Below are 15,590 nucleotides of genomic sequence, written 5' to 3'. Positions count from 1 at the left end.
AAAAAAGCAATAAGTTGACCATCGAAAAAGAAAATAAACCTAAGAATGGCGGCGTGATTTGCGTGATTTAGTTATTTGCAAATAAAAAATTAACTCATCGTTTATACGGCAAATTTTACCATTTTGCAAATTGTTATTCGCAAATAATACGTGCGTATAAACGTAGTAATAGTCCCGATACTAGCAAGTCAAATACTAGCAAGCCAATATTCTAATTAAGTCTTATCAAAAAATTCCTTTACGTTTAAAGGATAAAGGGAATGCCGCATTATACTAAAGCCAGCTTCTCGACATAAGCTACCATACGAACACAGATATGTATGCGCAGCATAAATAAAAAGCATACGTAATCATACCACAGCGGACCTACATCTATATACATTTAAAAAATCATTCAATTGGGAACCATTACCTACCAGATCTCTAAATCGTATTGAATGATGGTTATTTTGTGTAATGATTTTTGAAAGGATCAGTGTGTTTGTCGCTCGTTAGGTGGCGCAGGGATTGAGAGTAGTTATGGGCATGGGACTAAATATTAAGTCCCAATCGCGCCCATCCTTAAATTCAATTTTCAACTTCCGAACCCGCTCATCCCGACGTTTTTCAGAATTGTACCGCGGGCCCGGAGGCCACGAAATCTATCTCTAAAAAAATTCACATGTCTTTCAGATTAATTTTAAATAAAAAAAAAATAAGGACGATCTGGCATCCTCCAACTATTTTGTTTTGCTTTGCTGTTCGTTTTCGTTTCAATAAAACATAAAAATTGCATATTTAATAAAAAATTTTTAAGGAAGATTTTCTGAATTTGCGGAAGTTGCGGTTTAATCGGGAGTATCGGGAAAGGATTTTGATCCCGTTCAGTCCGTTAAATTTTTACTGACCTTCCTGATACCGCCCATCTCGAATCAGTACCGTGGGTTCTAATATTCCGGGCCCATTTCTAATTGAGAGCTATAGCAAAAATATTGGGCTTTAGGTCCAATCTTGACAAAACCCCGTGTAAAACCGCCGCTAGAGAAAGAAATATTATATTTTGTTTTACACCTTCGAGGTACTTAACCTCCACCGATTCTGATGAAAAGAATGAGGAGTTTATGCAGATGTTGGCAATTTAGTTTTTACATTCCAAGGGGCTCTCAGACCAATATTTTCTAAAAAAGTATTTACAGTCTGGATTGGTATTTGTTTAACATAATAGTCAGTGAGGAACCGTTAGGCATCTCATCTATACATAAAAATACATAAATATGCATATTTTTTGTCGAATTTCGACAACTGGGGGATACTAGTTATACATACATATGTATGTACAAAAAATTTTAATCTATATATATCTATGTACATTCATGAATGTACGAATGTATGATTATGTGCAAGCATTTTAATCTGTATGTTCTTTGATCATGTTACTGATCTCGTTCCGCGCCTCTAACTTTACGCGGAAGGACAAGAAAAACAGTTTAGTGCAATGAAATGGTGAAATAAGCTAACCGAAACTTAATACCAAAGAATGTAGAAAATCAAGAAACTGGACAATTTCACGACTGGCGTATTTCGTATCTTCTGGATTCATGGTGAAACTCCAGAGGCTACGAAATACATAAGCTGCAGAATCAAATGTACAGTTGGCATGAGATGGCTGATCCTAAATCGAGACGCGGGATTAATTACAAAACTACACCACATTTTGATGAATGTTTTGAAGTCGCGATAGTATATAATATATTATATAATATATAATAAATATTCGGAGGCACCTGTTTTACTAACGAACTGCCATAACTAAACAAAAGCGTCAGCGTTGTCTGGCTGTCGAAAAATTCTCATACCCATAGAATTTGTATGAAGTATACCGAAAATCCTATTTTGACAGGGCGTTAGGTATTGAACACACAAACAAACCTATGCTTATTGTTGGTGTTATTTCTGCATTTGACGTAGCGTTGACGCTTTTGTTTACGTATGGCACTTTGGCGCTAACGCTAAGCGTCAGAAACCACTCCGCCCAACGCTTTTGTTTAGGTATGACAGTAATTAAAGTTAAACTGTTTTCACAGTCAGATGTACATATTTTTCGCCATATATAAAATAATGACATCTTATTTGGAAAAATTTTGGTGTTTTTCGCGTTGATTGACTATAGATTCTCCCAGGTATAATATGTTTTTCCCAGCATAGGCGTCTCGAATCCAACAGGTATCATATTTTGAGCAAAATTGGTACCTATGGGGCGATTTGGACGTCAGGTTTGTGTAGTAACACTTGGGACAAAGTTTTTTTGCTCTGAATTCGTTAACCATTAAAAGGTATTCGCACGGGGCGATTTTGGGTTCAACTTTTGGGTTCAATTCACGCAGGGTTGCACGAAAAAAAAGTTGAATGGCTAAGGGCTGGTTGTTCAATGTCTGGTTATCACTACCACTACACTATCGACGATTTCGACATCATGCATGTAACATGTGATCGATAAAGCAGTCGTTGTACTTAACCGGAGCTTCTTCCTCCGATTTGTGCTAATCAGACATTGAACAACCGGCCCTTAATGTTGGCTGGGGACCAACTTTGTTGAAAGCGGTTAGTGGAAAGGCCGTTCAACCAAAAGTAGAATGCAAAGTTGAACAATGCAAAGGCGTTTTTATGGTGAATATTTTAATATTTTTTTATATCTTGATATTTTTAGCCATTCATTTTTTTTCTCGAGCAACCCTGCGTGAGTTGAACGCAAAAGTTGCCTAAAAAATCGCCACGTGCGAAAGCCCCATTAAGGCGATGTCAGATAAAACTTTTGCTTCGCGTTGCGTGACAGATTCGCTTTGACAGAAAAGATGAAATGTATGAAAATGCACAAAGCATGTCACATAGATCGCTTCAGCCGCAGCACGAAGCGAAAAGATAGCCAACTCTCATCTTATTGCGCGCGTTGACAATCAGCTTTAATATTTATTTTGTTTCGTCCAAATTCGAGTTTTCATGCAAAAACATAAAATTTAATTACATTGCTGATATTTTTAAAGCTAAATAAATGAAATCCACAGCAATTTTGAGGAGTAAAAATCAGAACAAAATTGTTTTCTTGGCGTTCATTGTGGCATACTTTCTGCTTCTGGCGCCTTGCTGGCAAAGTTATAAATGTCACGCAAAGCCACATAGTTTTATCTGGCATCAGCTTTAAGATGTCTGCTTTGCGTTGTTTTGAAGCTGTTAGAAGTAGACGGTTAGGTGTACGCCGATATCCGCGTATTGGCAAGTTCGCGGCGATCTTGGTTGAACCAATGCATATTAAGGTATTCTCTTGTCTCTTCGGTACCGGTTTTTCGCAATGTGGCTACAGGCTTTTTGTCGACAAATGTATTTCTTCAACTTCAGCCGAGTAACCTTTCTTTGCGATAAAATTTGTTGCTTTTGTGCTTTTGTTGTAGTATCTCAAGTTGATATTTATAGTATTCTTTAAATTTTGACGAATTCGCCGATAATCCTGTTTTTCTCGTGATATCTTTTGTATATTTCTCCAGTTTTATTTTGCGCGAATAGACACCATAGTGATAATACCAGAGTGAGACACGAGTGTGTATAACCAGGCAGGTGTGAACAACCCAACCAAGGCGAATTTATACCAGGTGATGTTACTGGCTAATTTAGATTACAACAACAACAACCACATGTATTTGGATTGTGGGTGTTATGTCAAATCTCAATTCGCCCCAAAGTTTACATGTATTTTGTTTTTGTTTTTGATGGGTGTGCTGTCAAATCAGTAAAAGAAAAACCAAGTACATTTAAGGCGAAGAAATCAGCTGATCTTGCAACACCACCTTGTATAAATTCGCCTTGAACCCAACAGTTTTAAGCTTGGATTTACATGGCGATTTTTAAAATATACGAGTGTGTATAACCAGGCAAGTGTGAACAACCCAACCAAGGCGAATTTATACCAGGTGATGTTACTGGCTAATTTAGATTACAACAACAACAACCACATGTATTTGGATTGTGGGTGTTATGTCAAATCTCAATTCGCCCCAAAGTTTACATGTATTTTGTTTTTGTTTTTGATGGGTGTGCTGTCAGATCAGTAAAAGAAAAACCAAATACATTTAAGGCGAAGAAATCAGCTGATCTTGCAACACCACCTTGTATAAATTCGACTTGAACCCAACAGTTTTAAACTTGGATTTACATGGCGATTTTTAAAATATAAAACATATCTAAAAATAATAAGAAATCAACCAGGAATGTCTAGCATGAAAAATACATCAATTTTTGTGAACGAAATGAAATGAAATGAAATAACAAACAACTTGACGGAGGTTGACCAACTTGCCAAAACCCGGCTTTTTTACAACCAGCTTCTAGCAATTGACCAACTGGTTCGCCGATAAATCAATGCGTGCATAGGATCTTTAAGTTGGTCAACTCGCTTTTCAATTTTGGGTAAAAATAATCGATTAATCTCTGCCACTTCTAAAAAGTTTACATAAAAGCTGGAATTGTGTGTGTAGTGAATTATAAAGGCGATGGCCGTATGAATAAAAACTAATTGCCTTTTCCTAAAATTTCAAAGCACAGTATTAAATTTATCATAAAACGTCAAGTGTTTTAAAATTTCGTTAATCCAGGTGTGTATCACATAGTTTAGATGTGCATGTAATATAATGTGCTATATAATATAATATAATATGTATATAAACTAAAAATTTGAAACACGTGCTTTTAGTGAATAAGGAACTCCAATAAGTACGTACATATACATGTATTCTGGACAGCGAATTTACTACATGCATATGCAAAAACACAATTGCTGCGTTTCCTTTAATAGAAATTCCATTTTAATTTTTTTAATTGCCTTGCAGATTTTAGCTTTTAGCCGTAATGGAGTTACCAGCTGATAAAAATATTGATGTAGATTCCTGCAACGAATCTGATGATGGAAGAAAGGACTCTGAAAACGCCAAAATGATGTACGGAAATGCATATCATTAATTATTTAGAAATTTGATAAATGTGAATGCTAACTATTTGATTCCTCCATTTTATGCGTTTAGATACGTATGTATGTATAACTCTGAAATTATGGCTGCATTCCAAAACGACAAAAAAAGGCGCTTATTTCTAAACCTCGGTATATGTATTGTAATGCCAAATTTGTGCAACCACGTTTGTATCCTGGTTTTCTACTTGGTTGCTCAAGTTAGACTTCTAGTATGGTTTGGAAATAAAAGAGACTGATGCTTTGTATTTTGACGTTTTGGAATGCAGATATACGATCGGGTATTCCATGTACATCAATACATTGAAATCTCTTATTGTCTAGTATCTTGAAACCCAATTCAAGTTGTAGCTATTGCTGAAAGATACATTTAAAATTTCTATTCTATATTATCTTTGGTTTCTTCTTAACTGATATTTACCATATATATTTTAGACCATTCGGTTGTATGGGCGCTTTGTTCCGACGTCAATTTTTGCAAGAAATGGTAAAAAACCTTCCTAAACCCATACAAAACAGAGTAACTGCTTTGAAAAACATTCAACTCGAACACTTGAAATTGGAAGCAGAATTCTTCGAAGAACTTTATAAACTAGAACGGAAATATCAAGAGAAATATCAACCGCTTTTTGACCGTAGGAAAGAAATTGTTACTGGAGATGTGGAACCTACAGAGCAAAAACCGCAATGGAAATCAGAAGACGTCGAGGATGTAGAAACGTCACCTGAATTTCAGGATATGATAAAGTAAGTTTATACTAATATCGTTGCACTGAGTGTCATTAAATTTATTTCTACAATTAGGAAAGTAAGGGAAATTCCTGAAGATACGAAAGGTATTCCAAACTTTTGGTTTACAATATTTCGAAATACTGAATTGCTTGGTGATATGCTTCAGGAACATGATGAACCTGTTCTAAAAAAACTAAATGATATAAAAATTAAGTACGACGATGAGGTAAGTTCTAAATATACGTGCTTATAACGTTTAAAGTGTAACTAAGAAATTAATTTCATTTCAGCATTCCTATACACTGGAGTTCTATTTTGATAAAAATGAGTACTTTTCGAATGAAGTTCTCACGAAGCAATACTTCTTGAAAGCAATGGTTGATGAAGACAATCCATTCGGCTTTGAAGGACCCGAAATTTACAAGTGCAAGGTTAGTATTTGTTTATACTCCTTATTCCCGTGGTTCTAATTTTTTGTTTTAGGGATGTCCGATTAATTGGGAAAAGAAAATGAATCTCACCATCAAAACAATTAGAAAGAAACAAAAGCATAAGGAACGAGGCACCGTCCGTAATATTGTTAAACAAGTACCGAACGACTCATTTTTCAATTTTTTCAATCCTCCTGAAGTACCGGAAGATAAGGACGAAATGGATGAAGAAACTCAAGGGGTATGTTTGATTTTACTAACTAGTTGTTAGTACATATGCACATATATTAACATTACGTTACCATCGTCTTTTAAATTTTAGATTTTAGCAACAGACTTTGAAATAGGTCATTTCCTGAGGGCTAGAATCATTCCTAAAGCTATACTTTATTACACCGGAGATATTATTGATGATGAAGATGATGATGATGGGGAATACGATGATGATGGTGAAGATGATGAGGAAGATGAGTCTGATGACGAAACGGTTGAGAAAGAAAAACGCATTAAATCAATAGATGATTGTAAAAATCAATAAGAGATGTTGACAACTACTTGCATTAAATCATTAAAATTCGAAATTAATTTTTTGTAAGAATTTTGTAAATGAAGCTCTAAGCGCAATTATTATTAACAATTGAACTTTGAAACTTCTTTTTTGGATTTTGAATGGGGGGACACGTTTGGCGATAACGCTCATAATGCTTAATACCGTGGGTCTTTAAAAATTAGTTTATTTCTTAAAGGGATTCAAAATATGGTAGTGATAGGTTTAATTTTTTACCGGTGGTTTATAGAAATCAAAAAGTCGCCGATTCAACTAACAAAAAATATGCTTTCAAACACATTTCACATCAATAATTGTATTTGCAAAATTTATCATTTACTGAAGTTTTTTTTTACAAATAAAGGCTGTCTTCGGTAAACGCATTAACTCAGTCGATCTCTTTATTTCTAAACTACTGGAGGTAACCGAGGCAATTTGGGACACTATTGAAAATAGGTATTTCTTTGGCTTCTTTATTGGCGCTGTAACCGCCTAAGCGATTTTGACCGAGTCTAAAACAGCCCGCCAGTCATTTCTCTTTTGTGCCAACTGACGCGAAGTTCGCCTGGTCTTTCCAACGCAGAGGAGTCCTTCCTCTCCCTCTGTTACCAACATCGCGGCCCGCGTTGAATACTTTCAGAACACAAGCGTTTCTGGCCATTCGAACGACATGGCCAAGCCAGCGAAGCCGCTGAATTTTAACTCCCTGCACTATGTCTATATCGTTGTAATTTCTATGGCTTAGTGAACATACCGTATCGGTCATATCTACTTGTATAGCACGCCATTTCAAAGTGATATTGTGTGCCACTTATGTTTATTTATTTATTTTTAAGAATTTTCAATTAAAATTTTGTTCATTCTCGGACAAACCCCATATATACCCAAGTTCAACAATTTGTAGAAAACTACAAAAAAGTGTAACAAATTTTCACCTAAATTTCAAACTTTTTTCTCAGTAGTGATAGAATTTTTTTGAGGACACAGTTTTTTAGCCCCTGCAATTTTAGTCTGATAATGTGCAAATTTCAAGTGGCTACGAATTACCGTTAATTTTTGAGAATTTTTGTTGTCGCATTGGCTTCCATATATTGAATAAACTCAATTTATTCGTATATGGAAGAAAACCGCAACATCCTTGGCGAAAAAAATTCTAAAAAATCAGCGGTAACTTTTAGCCACTTGAAACTTGCACATTATCAGACTAATATTGATTGGGCTATAAAACTGTGTATTCAGAAATATTCAAACACTTCCGAGATAAAATGTTGAGATTTTATTTCATTTCATTTGGGTTTTGTTAGATAAAGAACTGTATTTTAATTGAAGTTTCTTAAAAATAAATAAATAAACATAAGTGGCACACAACATCACTTTGAAATGGCGTGCTATAGATATGACCGATACTGTATATGTACATAAGCCATAATTTAGAAATGCTGTGCGTCAATTTGCTTACGATGGAAGCCAAAATATACCCAAATATATGATGTTGCTCGGACCAGGGATCAAACCCAGATCTAGCGGATCATAGCACTTAGGCCCAGCCGCAATGGAAATAAGAAATAATAAATTACAACTCAACATTACAAATTACAATTTATTGTAATTTCCATTTTGACAAAATACATATGGTTAATTACTGATATGTCCCTGTCAGATCCTTATTGTAAGCTTTAATGTATGCCTCATGCAATTTTTGAACGAAGTCCTTGTCATTTTGAATGAGAAAACTAAAGGCTTGGATTAACTGAGATTGATTAAGTGGTTCCTTCTTAGGCGAGCTTCTGTTTACATCCGTTGGTTTATCAAACATGGTTGGTAGCAGTAAAGTCGGTTTAACCTGCTTTGGTGATTCTTTAACAAGAAGTTGTCTGAGACGTTCTTCTTCCGTAACTACCAATGGGGCACATGAGCTATGTAATTTTCCAGTTGATTGCATTAGCGTCGTAGACTCCTTGGATACACTTTCCATTCCAGAAGGATACGCCATATTCACTGTTGTTGCTTGGTTATTCAATGTAGCTTCTGATTTGATTTCGAATTTGCAGTTATCAGTTGATAGCGTTTCTCCTCTGGGCGTTTTAGCGCGTTGCTGTTTTTCCAGTTGCTCAACTGATAGAGTGTTTGGTATAACGTGTTGCATAAAAGGCACTTCTATTGAACGTGGCTTTGCGGCAGCAAAGAATTGTAACACATTACATGAAGCCATTTTCTGTTGCGTATTATATTCTTGTTGAGCTTTTGATAACATTTTGAATATATTAACGTTTTCTTGTTTATTTTGCGACTTTACATCGCCCTCGCTAAAGACCGCTCTTGAGTCTACTTTTTGCACCAAACTACCAACTATAGTGCCGATTCGGTCACATTCTTCACTATTGTAAAACCAAAATCCTCTAATCCGTGAACGCTCATTACGATACAACAAAAATGGTGGTTGCGATTGAAGTTCAAGTTGACTTGTTATAGGCTCTACAAAGGATGTTGTGTTAATACGATTATTTATAAAAATACTGTGAAAGGGCTGTGCATTCCGACTGTATATAAAAAATGCACCCTCAACGTCCGTCTTCTCCCACTCGTTATGCTCCGCATTAAACGTGTAAAAGGCAACATGCGACGAAGAATCAACAATATCTTTGGCGTATGGGTCCACTTTCTTGATAGCCGCTAAATTCATACGTGCCTTGCTATTTTCATCCAGACTCATCGTTAATATATTTTAATAACACGTAAATACAATTTATTACAAATTTTTCATCAACAATAATAGCTCAATATATCTGGTAAAAAACTGTGGTGAAAGTCCTCCGTGCGGATAATCTTTTCTGAGGTGTATTTTTATTTGTAGCTCACCATTTCGTGCACGCATGGTTGCTCTTAATCCAAACTTTAGAATTTATTTTAAAAAAGTTTTGTATAGTGCATCTATTATATGAATAAACACAAATAAATCTATTTACTTTAAATAATAAATATCCAAAATATTGAGAAAAACCCTCATCGCACGCTTTTTTACACCAAGGTACTCTAGTGTACTCAAAGAACAAACTTTTTTAGATTTTCGCTGCGATTGTACTGATTGTCAAAATTATGTGTTTGTTAGGTCGGTGTTATGCAGAAATTTTGTTTGGCAAACTGCGTGCAATTGTTGTTGCAGCAAACTCGGAGAGAGCGAGTTTGGCGACTCTCACAGCAAACTAATTTTGTTTGGTCAAACTGCAGCAAATTCGGCGTTGTCATATACAAAAATTTTAGACAATTGTTGCTATACACAATATTCTCATTTCGTGTTGGCAATAGCCATCAAAACCATAATGAACGTGCAACCCTGTGCCAAACTCGACATAACCACTTCCGAGCAAACTAAGCAGCCGCCATTTAATTTGGCAAACAAAATTTTTCTGCATAACACCGACCTTAAAAATTGTTGAAATATGAATTCGCCTTGTTTACAGTAACATCATTGTTTACATCATTTTGACAATAGGATAATAGCAAGGTGGCAACAGCACACCCATCAAAATCTAAAACAAAATACATGTAAACTTTGGAGCGAATTTAGATTTGACATAACACCCGCAATACAAAATACATATGGTTGTCGTTGTTGTAATCTAAATTCGCCAATAACACCACCTTGTATAAATTCGCCTTGTTCATTNATAATAGCAAGGTGGCAACAGCACACCCATCAAAATCTAAAACAAAATACATGTAAACTTTGGAGCGAATTTAGATTTGACATAACACCCGCAATACAAAATACATATGGTTGTCGTTGTTGTAATCTAAATTCGTCAATAACACCACCTTGTATAAATTCGCCTTGTTCATTAACCATACCAAGGCGAATTTATATAAGGTGGTGTTGTATCATCAGCTGTGAGTAGCATTTGATTGTCAAATTTTTGTATTTCGCTAGTGAGTGAGTGAAAACGTGAGAGTGTTTGTATTTTCTGTCGCCCTTTTTCATTCGGGGAAGAATAGCTGAAATTTGACAATGGCCCACTAAAAGCAAAACAAAATACAAGTAATTGTTGTATTTGTTGAATCGATACCACCTTATATGTATTCGCCTTGAACCATACAAAGGATAATTAAGTGACAGTTCATTCCGTTCTGATGCTTCCTTCATATAACCCAAGGCGAATTTATACAAGGCGGTGGTGTTAGATCAGCTGATTTCTTCGGCATACATGTACACAAGGCGAATTTATACAAGGTGGTGTTGTAAAATCAGCTGATTTCTTCGCCTTACATGTATTTTGTTTTTGCTTTTGCTGATTTGACAGCACACCCATCAAAAGCAAAAACAAAATACATGTAAACTTTGGAGCGAATTGAGATTTGACATAACACCCGCAATACAAAATACACGTGGTTGTCGTTATTGTAATCTAAGTCGCCAGTAACACCACCTTGTATAAATTCGCCTTGCATGTACATATTTTGTTTGTGCTTTTACTGATTTGACAAAACAAAATATGCGCGTTCCTTATCTCCCAGAAATAGTCAGAAAAAGTCCGAAGTAGTCAGATTTTGTCCAAAAAGCGTTCCTTATGCTTGAAATACAATACCGGCGAACGGCAAACTTCGCCGAATTGGGCGATGCTGTCGTTCACCGTTCGCCCAGCTATTTCGCCTACTTAAACAGAATTAGAGCGGTAGCGANCAGCAACATGCGATCAGCTGTTTTTCGTACTGGCAAATTCTTACAAGTAAAAATTTATCCAGTAAAATCCAGTAAAAACTTGCAACTTCAGCTGTCATTTTTCGCTCTCTCAATTTCCCCTACTTTGCAAGTTTTTGCGTACGAAAACGCCAAAACATGAAAATTCGTAAAAACTTTTACTGGATTTTACTGGAAATGAGTAAAAAAACGCAACTATTTAGTCAGAAGAATTTTTTCTGGCAAAATCCTGAAAAGTGTCAAACTCGACTGAATTTAAATTAACGGAAATTAAAGAATACGCAAAAAGTGAGAATAATCTAAAAAGTAAAAAAAGTGAATTGAAATTGGAAGGAGGCAAAAAATAATTGACATAGAAAGTGTTTATTGTGCTTGTGCTTGTGTGAAGGTGTTTTGTACATACATTTACATTCTTATTTGACGTTAGCTTTGTTGTTGCCATTCTTTGGACTAAAACTTTGGTTTTTTGCGTTCTGACATTTTGACACATTTCAGATTTTAGTCCAAAAAGATAAGGAATGAACCTAATACTGTAATCTTTGCGGCGAATTGAAATTTGACATAAAAACCGCAATGCAAAATACATGTGGTTGTTGTTATTGTATTCTTGCTACCACCCATTGAGATTTCGATATATGAAAATTTTCATGTATCTATGAAATATTATATTGGCTGCGTTTCTTTATACATTCCGGATAATCCCATTTCACAGCCGGAATAAACAGAATGCGCTTGAAATATACGTCAACATATCATCAGGAACGTTCTAAAGAATAAATAAACAAAAAAGTTTATTCCAAACGTTCAGAATGTATAAAGAAATGCAGCCATTGTTTTGTTGTTCTAATTAACATTTTCTTAATATAAAGCATTGAAATTGATGTCATTTAATATGTTAGTTTACCTACCCCCTTTGTCCAGGTTTCAAGAATGCACTTGGAGAATGGACTTTTTTTCTGACCTCTGCACTAACACACTAAAATATACACCAATTCACAGAAAAATACGATTGCCAGACGTACTGTTTTTATTAGTACAGTAATGATTTTTCAACTCTTGTACTGATTTTATTCATTTCTTCCATCAGTACGCTAATGTTCTGATTTTTCAAAATTTGTACTGATTTGTACTGAATTTTCAATTCAAACAAAATACTTTAGGATTTTCTTAAGGCATTTACATAACGTTGTAACTTCCTTAAACTGTACTGTAAAAAGTAAGAAGAAAAAAATTAACTTATAGTTGACATGTTTCAATTAATGTTTGATATGCCCAAGAAATTAATACAACAAAAAGATCAATCGTTTTAATGGGCATATCGCCGGGTCATTACGTACCAGTTGCGATAGTATGATGGTGGTTTTTTTTTTTCGCGGGCAGGGGGTCTAAAATGCCTAATGCATCTTCAAAGCTGTCGTCACAACAATGGTATGTCCGGAGACTAAAACACTCCCCCCCGAATTGGAACCGTCGCCCACCCTGGGACCACTAATCGCATTGCTTCAGGGTGGCGTTCCATATTTCTCATTAACTAAAGTTCCCTCGGTGCACCTGCGTCCAGGTCCCGCTTCTTGACTCTAAGTAAGTATTCTGCATATTTAGCTATGTTCTTCCAGTTAGTTTCGCTATGTAGCATGGCTTGGATGACGTTATCTGGATTAATTGGTCCTACAATGCCTTGCAGATTATTGCGCTCGGTTTCCCATCTTTTGCATCTGAAAAAAGTGTGCTCGGCATCGTCTTCTTCTGCGTCGCTGTATATGCATGACGGCTCTTCGGCTTTTCCCATTCTATACAGGTATTTGCGAAAGTAACCATGCCCAGACTGCATTTGTGTGACGTAATAGTTTATTTCGCCATGTTCTCTTTGGGTCCACAGTTTTAGGTCTTTTATTAGCCTAGCCGTCCATCATCTAGTATGATGGAGGTTAAATTACTTAAAAAGAAAGCTGACGTTTTTTTGTCGAGTGCTGTTAGTTATCTCGAAAATAACTTTCAGCAAATAACTAACAGCAAATTCGAAGATTCGAATGGCTTTTGCCTATAACTTACAATTATTTTTTCACAATTTACTCACATTGTAAAAGAGTTTTTCATACAAGACATAGAGTTAGAGATACTCTTTTTAGCGAATTCTTAGTCTTACAAAGTTTTTGCGTAGTTTAAAACCATGTGGAATTATAGATGAAGTCCTTAAATAGTTGTACTTTTCCACAGTATGAAATAAATATGTATTTTTTTTTCAATACCACACTCAAACGAAGCAACTGAGAGGATCTTAAGTATAAAGTTTGCTTCCTGGCGCAAAGAGAGAAACTACTATTTAAACACTGAAGATGGAAATGATCTCATTATTGCTATTCAAAAATGTCATTAATATAAAATACTATGTACAATGATGTGAACACTCATGTTAAAATGAATAACACTTTTATTTTTTATGAACTATATTTTATTTATATACCAAAATGTTGTTAAACACAATTACTCTGGCGTTTTAAAGTATTATCTGATACTTACATTCATAATTTTGCTTTGAGTAAGAATGTACTGAAAAGTACTGATTTTCTTATCATGAAAAAGTCGAACCCTACATAAAAACATTTGTAAAAATAACCTTAGGAAATACAATAAGTAGAAAAGAGACCTTTTGGCACTGCTGGTAAAATCCCCATGTGAGAAAGGGACTCATAGTCACATGTACACAGAAGAACTGGTCAGGTTTTTCATATTACCCCCGAATTTCTGGTGAGGAAATTGCAGCATTATTGCATCAGCACTGACCGTCAGGTGACCGGTCATTTGCCAGTAAGATTTCTTGTAGGGGTGGTAATCCTGAGCTAGATGCAGGAATAACGTAAAGTAAAAATTTAAAAACTAATTATTAATGTGTGGCTAACGAAGATACGTAAAAAAGGGACGAACAGTAAAGAACAATCGACTAACTATCGACGAACTATCGATTGCAATACAAAAATCTTAATATTTGTACTAATGAAGTGCTTACGGCGGTTGGGTACGCGGGATCCGGTAGTTGACCAGAAATCGTTCCCGGACCAGGAAAATTGGTAATAAATACACATACACTCCACTCATAGAAGCAAGGTTATAGGTATTTAAGAGTATGCGTATCTGTTTGCTTGGGTAGACAGCCCTTTTCAAAAAATTAATACTCTAAACTTTACAAAAGTAGATAACCGAATGATATTCAATAATGTTCTAATGTATTACACATATACAGTGACACAAACAAATGGTCACGTGTTCCCAGGCAGCAAAATCATCGTAAACGACCTTGGTAACTGGATATTTTCTCGAAGAAAAACCGGCTAAAAAGTCCTTTATGATAGCCGTTTACGATTACACACAGAAAAAAGTCAGCTAAATAAATTTCTCTCAACACATCATTTGGTAACTATAACCAAATAATGTAATTATAACTAAATCATATGTTGAAGAAAACATATTTAGTTGACGTAAATAAACTCTTTTCTCAGTGTAGTTTTCGAGTACTTTTTCGCTTGAAATTGTCGAGCGCCTACGAACAGTCGTAAACGGATCGAAAAAGCATTCGTATGCGAATATTATATATTATAAAATATTGTGGTTCAAGAAAAATTTTCAACAAAATTAAAATTTTTTCTTGTGTTGACAAATTACAACAGGCCTCTTTCTTTTACTTTGTTTGTTTTATCGTTTACGAGCCTTTCTCTAACTTTTCGCCGATCGAGAATCCCTCGTAAAACATAATGTTCGTAAAATGTACGTTTTCTTGCTGGCTGGGTTAATTTTTTTTTATATGTAATGTGTAATGTTTTTCCGAGGTAAATTCTCAAAAATCAACAGGATTTTTTAGCCGTTTAAAACTTGCACTTTATTAGATTAAAATGGTATGGGCTATAAAACTGCTTACCGAAAAATGGGCTAAGGACTCAGATTAAAAAGTTGAAATTTTGATAAAAATTTCTTGAATTTTCCTCAGTTTTGTACAAAGTTTGAAACTATGACTTATATGGATTTGGTTAAAGCTTGGACGGTATTATTCGAAATATAACAACAAAAAAAAAATTAAATAAAAACACATTTTTAATAAAATTTTCNTTGGTTAAAGCTTGGACGGTATTATTCGAAATATAACAACAAAAAAAAAAATAAATAAAAACACATTTTTAATAAAATTTTCTTTTTTTT

The 15,590-nt window shown here is 35.0% G+C and overlaps 2 protein-coding genes across 3 annotated transcripts; one reads left to right on the top strand and one right to left on the bottom strand.

Moving 5' to 3' along the window:
* The first annotated feature begins 4,454 nt into the window (after positions 1–4,454).
* Positions 4,455–6,810, top strand: Nap1 (Nucleosome assembly protein 1). Of its 2 annotated transcripts, XM_017617023.1 has the most exons (8): positions 4,455–4,622; positions 4,721–4,740; positions 4,857–4,964; positions 5,429–5,740; positions 5,798–5,951; positions 6,016–6,156; positions 6,209–6,397; positions 6,479–6,810. In XM_017617023.1, exons 3-8 carry the CDS (start codon positions 4,876–4,878, stop codon positions 6,692–6,694), a joined length of 1,101 nt encoding a protein of 366 aa, XP_017472512.1. In that variant the 5' UTR covers positions 4,455–4,622; positions 4,721–4,740; positions 4,857–4,875; the 3' UTR covers positions 6,695–6,810. The 2 variants fall into 2 exon arrangements, with proteins under 2 accessions (XP_017472512.1, XP_017472511.1); XM_017617022.1 differs by lacking the exon at positions 4,721–4,740.
* A 1,466-nt stretch (positions 6,811–8,276) lies between these two features.
* On the bottom strand, positions 8,277–9,767 carry DCP1 (decapping mRNA 1). Its single transcript, XM_017617024.1, has 2 exons — positions 9,670–9,767; positions 8,277–9,596 (listed from the first exon to the last, which is right to left on the bottom strand). Exon 2 carries the CDS (start codon positions 9,414–9,416, stop codon positions 8,343–8,345), a length of 1,074 nt encoding a protein of 357 aa, XP_017472513.1. The 5' UTR covers positions 9,417–9,596; positions 9,670–9,767; the 3' UTR covers positions 8,277–8,342.
* Positions 9,768–15,590: the final 5,823 nt, after the last annotated feature.

The sequence above is a fragment of the Rhagoletis zephyria genome, unplaced genomic scaffold (genome assembly GCF_001687245.7).
Source record: "Rhagoletis zephyria isolate East Lansing unplaced genomic scaffold, Rhagoletis_zephyria_1.1 Rzeph_scaffold_01317, whole genome shotgun sequence".
Lineage (NCBI taxonomy): Eukaryota > Metazoa > Arthropoda > Insecta > Diptera > Tephritidae > Rhagoletis > Rhagoletis zephyria.
Note: the sequence above shows the minus strand (reverse complement) of the source record. Positions and strands in the feature narration are given on the sequence as shown.

Bases quoted from the DNA above. Each gene is read 5' to 3' on its own strand.
- Nap1 (XM_017617022.1), top strand. From the start codon at position 4,876: ATGGAGTTACCAGCTGATAAAAATATTGATGTAGATTCCTGCAACGAA. The intron at 6,157-6,208 runs GTTAGTATTTGT...TTTTTGTTTTAG, and splicing joins CCGAAATTTACAAGTGCAAG to GGATGTCCGATTAATTGGGA. The intron at 6,398-6,478 runs GTATGTTTGATT...TTTAAATTTTAG, and splicing joins TGGATGAAGAAACTCAAGGG to ATTTTAGCAACAGACTTTGA.
- DCP1 (XM_017617024.1), bottom strand. From the start codon at position 9,416: ATGAGTCTGGATGAAAATAGCAAGGCACGTATGAATTTAGCGGCTATC.